This window comes from Oculina patagonica, chromosome 1 (assembly GCF_052425735.1).
Source record: "Oculina patagonica isolate OP01 chromosome 1, crgOcupat, whole genome shotgun sequence".
In the NCBI taxonomy this organism is placed as follows: Eukaryota; Metazoa; Cnidaria; class Anthozoa; order Scleractinia; family Oculinidae; genus Oculina; species Oculina patagonica.
This window is the reverse complement of record NC_135758.1, coordinates 567,620-572,855: the sequence shown is the minus strand read 5'-3', so window position 1 is coordinate 572,855 and position 5,236 is coordinate 567,620. Positions and strand designations below refer to the sequence as shown.

Below are 5,236 nucleotides of genomic sequence, written 5' to 3'. Positions count from 1 at the left end.
AATTTCCAAACCCGGGGAAACTGGGTCTTACCCAGAACCCTTTTTGGGCTAACAAAATCCAAGATGGCGAACAAACGCATGGTATACGTTGGTGGATTAGCAGAAGAAGTTGACGAAAAAGTCCTTCATGCGGCGTTTATTCCGTTCGGAGACATTACCGATGTTCAGATACCAATGGACTACTCAAGCCAGAAACATCGAGGATTTGGATTTGTGGAATTTGAGCTCGCAGAAGACGCCGCAGCCGCTATGGACAACATGAACGAATCCGAACTCTTTGGCCGCACAATTCGAGTGAACATCGCAAAACCAATGAAAATCAAAGAAGGCTACAGCCGTGCAGTGTGGAGTGAAGATAGCTGGCTGAATAAACACGCGGGACAGACTTTAGAAGATGCAGAAATGAAAAATGCCGAGGACAAAACCGAGGAGGCTGGCGAGGAAGGTATGGCAAAAAAGAAAGGAAATCCGCGAGTTTTCTTCGATGTAACCATTGGAGGACGCCAGGCAGGAAGAATAACTATAGAACTAAGGCACGATGTCGTTCCTATGACTGTAGAAAACTTTCGCTCTCTTTGCACTCACGAGAAAGGTTTTGGATACCGGGGGAGTATTTTCCATCGTGTTATACCCCAGTTCATGTTACAGGGCGGGGATTTTACAAAGCACGACGGCACAGGAGGAAAGTCGATATATGGTCAAAAATTCGCAGATGAAAACTTTGTGCTCAAGCATACTGGTGCTGGTGTGATGTCCATGGCTAACTCTGGGCCCAACACTAATGGCTCCCAATTTTTTATCACCACTGAAAAAACCGACTGGTTAGATGGAAAGCATGTTGTGTTTGGTCATGTTATTGATGGAATGGATGTCGTGAGAAAAGTGGAAGCGACCGGTTCACAGAGCGGTAAAACAAGCAAAAAAATAGTGATTGAAGATTGTGGCGAGTTGTAACAATATCTTTAGTTCCGACATATATTTTTGTGTGCAGCATAGTCAAACTGTTCAACTTATAGGAAGGCAAAGTGGAGAGGATATCTTAACAAAGGGATATCTAAAGAACCCTTGCTGTTTCTTCTGTATAGCCTGCATTAGTGGGTGAACAGGCTTCCATCACAGGCTATAGAGAGAAAAAAACGGCAAATGAGATCTTGCATGGGAGAACATATTCGTCTTTCCGATTTTTTGCTGCTCACTCTACTTTCCAATTTTTTTCTCACCCAGTACTTCACTAGGGAGCCTGTTCTTAGGCTAGGTTCTCTTATGGTGGATAAGAGTAGCAAAGCAAGGTAATAGGGAACTAGCCATATTAGAGAGCTGTTTCACAATTAACTATAGATCGTTTTCACGTGACGTCACGGCGGCCATGTTGGTGGACTAGAACAATAGACTTTCTCTCCGTTAGGAACTAAATTCTATTTTTATGCAAATTCTGCACAAACATTTTGTATTGTTCGGTCCACCAACATGGCCGCCTTGTCACGTGAGTGAAAACCATCTATTGGGGTGCATCATGTCTGAACTGAACTTCACACCAACACTTCAGTTTGTATGTGTCTCAAACTGCAGACTTATAAGCAAACTGCAGAACACGATCTTGTCGCACATGATGGCATTTCAAAATAAAGCAGTGGCAGGAAGTGAGATCAAAGTTTGCGAAATAAAAGGAAAGGAAAAGTGCTGTTGTCAAAATAATTTAGCTGCAGCATTTTCAAGCCACATGTTACATGAGTCAGTCACTGTTTTAGCTTACCTTTCATACCTTTCTGTCTGTCTCTCCTAAGCATTAAACTAGTAGGAGTTAATAAAGTTATTGAAATAGTAAGATGTTCAACTACATAACACTTGTTCACGTATCTTTCAAGAGTGATTTCTCTATGCCAAATGACACTACTACACTTAGCAGTAACAATAACACAAAAGAGGTAGAACAACCCTTGTAAAATTCATTAATTATTCACGAGGGTGCAAACCAATCCCAGCACAGTATTCAGATCACATGTACACAACTGTAAACCCCAATACAAATCAAACAATAGAATTAACTTTTGATACAAACTCCTGCTCAGCTAATTAGTATTCATTAACTTTTGATACAGATCTCTACTGATTCGCATAACAATACTTTGCATTCTTTTTATTGTTTTCATTTCACAAGTAGAATAAAATATTCGCGTCCAATCTGTATGGGCGTTTACAATGGCTTGCCTATCGGCTCGCCATTGTAAACGCCCATACAGATCTCCCGCTCATATTTTATCTACTACTTATAGGTTTCTGGGAGTAACTTAGACTTGCCCTCAAAGGGATTATGTCATGGATTTTACCAGATTTTTGAACAGCCAAAATTTATATTTGTGTCGCTTGAAACCTAGAAATAATCGTCCATTTTTATTAAAAATTGCTATATTAGAGCACTGAAACTGTTAACTAGCATTATTGACTGCGGATGGCGCGGATGGAAACGGATTGCAATTTGAAAACGTTAGGCAAACGTTTTCAAATTGTTTTCGCGCGTCTTCAAAAAGTCGATATTTATAGCCGTAGCTTGATTTTTATCCACAAATTAAGGTTATATCTTCCTTTAGATGTTTAATGATATTGTTTTTTATGGGTTAGGTTGTCTTCCACTAATTTCAGAACCGTTTAGACCAAAAATCTGCGAAATCTCCGTGACATAGTCCCTTCAAGTCGAGTGCATAGAGTGCCAAGCGTGAAAGCGAGCGTAAAGCACGAGAGCTGGTCTACTTCCACCAAACCGGAATCGAGAAGCGAACGACTTTTAGAAAGTCTAGTAGTAACTACATAATAAAGAAAAAATTCGGCTTATTCAACAGTTAACTTAGAACCAATTAATATTTGACAATTGGACTACTAGTCCAAGTTTTCTTTTGATGAGTGAATAGGGAACGAGGCACAGCCGTGTTGAATATTGCTCATAGAAAACAAGGGCAAGTGATGTAATTATATAAGTAGCCATTCTAAAAAATATGAGTCCAAAGGCTACAATTTTTGTATATTTAAAACAAAAATCAAGAATAATTTCTATTTTAGGAGCAACGCGATCGTGTTCTATCAGCGAATTCAAAACAATGGGAAACCCAATCGGATTCGCGGATTTCCGATCGAACACAGCTGAGTGGAACTTGATTTGTCTCTTATTAGACAGCAAATTAAGATGTTGTTCACTAATATTGTGGACACCACTTATTGCACTGAAACTTACAGTCAACTCCCTCTTAACGGACACCGTAACGGATGTAGGGAACCGCTGTAACGGCGAACGTGTATTTGCCAGCGCCCGAGAGTTCGGCAAAACCGGCTCCTGGCAAAACTTTGCGCTCAACAGCCTACCCTAACGGTGTGCATAGATGAACGATTTGGCAAATAACGCTTCGGTATTGGCTTGGCAGCCTGCACTTGGTTACAAGTTTAGCCTGCGTGGCCGGCGTTTAAGGAGAGGGAGAACGGGGGCCGCATTTCGCGCTCCTAGGGGAAGGAAAAGTTCACTCTTCAAGCGCTTCCTTTAGAACACCGGCCACACAGATTAAGAATAAGAGGCCTCCAATTTTTGCACGGCCAAAATGCGGAAAACTCTTCATTCATACGGGCCGTGCTTGTAAGGAAGACTTGTTTCTTCGCCTTATAAGTGTAGCCACAAACGCTGAATTTTTCCGTGATCTAGTTTTTGCGCTATAATTAGTCATTCATTCTCGTTAGTTTTTTGTTCTTTTCTTAACGTAGTTCATTATTATGTATTTTTTGTGCTAGTTTAAGGTAGTTTCTCAGTGTTGTGTTATGTAACTATTTATTGTCAATTTCGAACATCATTAGCACTTATGTTTGTCTTAAAATCTGTTTCAAAGTTTCGTGTTCTTTGGCATGGTTTGTAAGTTAGTTCTTGTTTTCCGGAGTTGCCGTACAGATCTTGTGAGTAGTCATTTTTTCTTTTTTTTTTTTTCGATTCTTGTTCAATTGTTGAATTGCGTTTAGTAAATTTTTTCAAGTTCTAGTTTATTCATTCAGTGTTTTTCTTTTGTTCATATAAGTTCAAGTGAATCGCAAAGTATTAAAAGGCGAATTCGAAACTGTACCACTGGTGTTCGTTACAATTAGTTACATCAGAAACCAACAAACAAAAAAGCATACTGAACTGACTTTCTTTGGAGCTCAGCAAACCTCTTTAGGACGAACATGCCAATAGTTTCTGGAAATAAAGACAGATGACGAATCCTTCTACAGGGCGTTTATGAAAAATAAACGCATTCATTTACCTCTTCAAAAACGCACTCCATAACATGTTCCATAATGACTGATTATTACTAGTTTAAAAATGTAAATAGATAATATAAATAGCTAAAGATTACACTTACTACTTATAACTTACTACTATAAATTAGTTGCTGCTATCGTTGTTGTTTCAATTCTTTTATAAAGGTCAACTACAATTCACAACAGAACTTCTCGTCAACTGAAAGCACTGAGAATTGAAGAAGGAATTTATAATAGCTTATAATGTAGAGTTTGTTTTCTTTTCTATGGTAAACTGTTTTTCCGCCTCGGTCTGAAAGCGAAGCCTACCTCGTGATTCAGTTAGCGACTTCCCCGCACTTGTTTCGGTTTCTTCTTGTTTGTTCTGCAATGTTCGTTCGCGTGTAATTACCCTGGCATTGAAGACTTAGAAAAATCAAAAAATAAAACCGCTATCTACTCTGAATGCTTGTTTATTTGTTTTTCCCCCGACGTTTTGCATGTCCCGATTTTTTTCACAAAATTTTACCGATGCGTTGTGCAAACGGAATCTAAATCTCGGTTAAAAAGCACATTTGGTCCGGAATATTTAAACTCAGTCTGTTTTAACACACTGTGAATTTTGTTTCACGGTTTTTAAGTGGTAGACTAAACCAATATTTTTTTCTTTGTTTTCTTCTAAGGGGCTTAAACATGTAGTTTTGTCGTCGATTTGTCCTTGTCAGGACCCCATGTCGTTGTAGCTTTGCTTCCCCCTCCTCTCCCCTCTCGGGACTTAAACACTGAAGAGCAATATTTTGTTGTGACCGTACAGTTTTTAAGTGCTGTGTAAGGTGAATATTTATGCCATCTATAAAGCCCGGGATAAAGATATAAACAGATAGACTCGATTAACAATGCAGGAAAAAAAAAACAGGCTGGTCTATTGTAAAATTTTCTTTTAAGTTTATAACCCTTTCACTTGGCAGGGAGCTAGCAGAAATGT

The 5,236-nt window shown here is 39.1% G+C and overlaps 1 protein-coding gene across 1 annotated transcript; it reads left to right on the top strand.

Moving 5' to 3' along the window:
- The first annotated feature begins 34 nt into the window (after window positions 1-34).
- On the top strand, window positions 35-1,825 carry LOC144651610 (peptidyl-prolyl cis-trans isomerase E-like). The gene has a single exon (XM_078511553.1). It carries the CDS (start codon window positions 64-66, stop codon window positions 952-954), a length of 891 nt encoding a protein of 296 aa, XP_078367679.1. The 5' UTR covers window positions 35-63; the 3' UTR covers window positions 955-1,825.
- Window positions 1,826-5,236: the final 3,411 nt, after the last annotated feature.

What these genes read in the sequence shown, in the direction of transcription:
- LOC144651610 (XM_078511553.1), top strand. Translation starts at nt 64, where the DNA reads ATGGCGAACAAACGCATGGTATACGTTGGTGGATTAGCAGAAGAAGTT.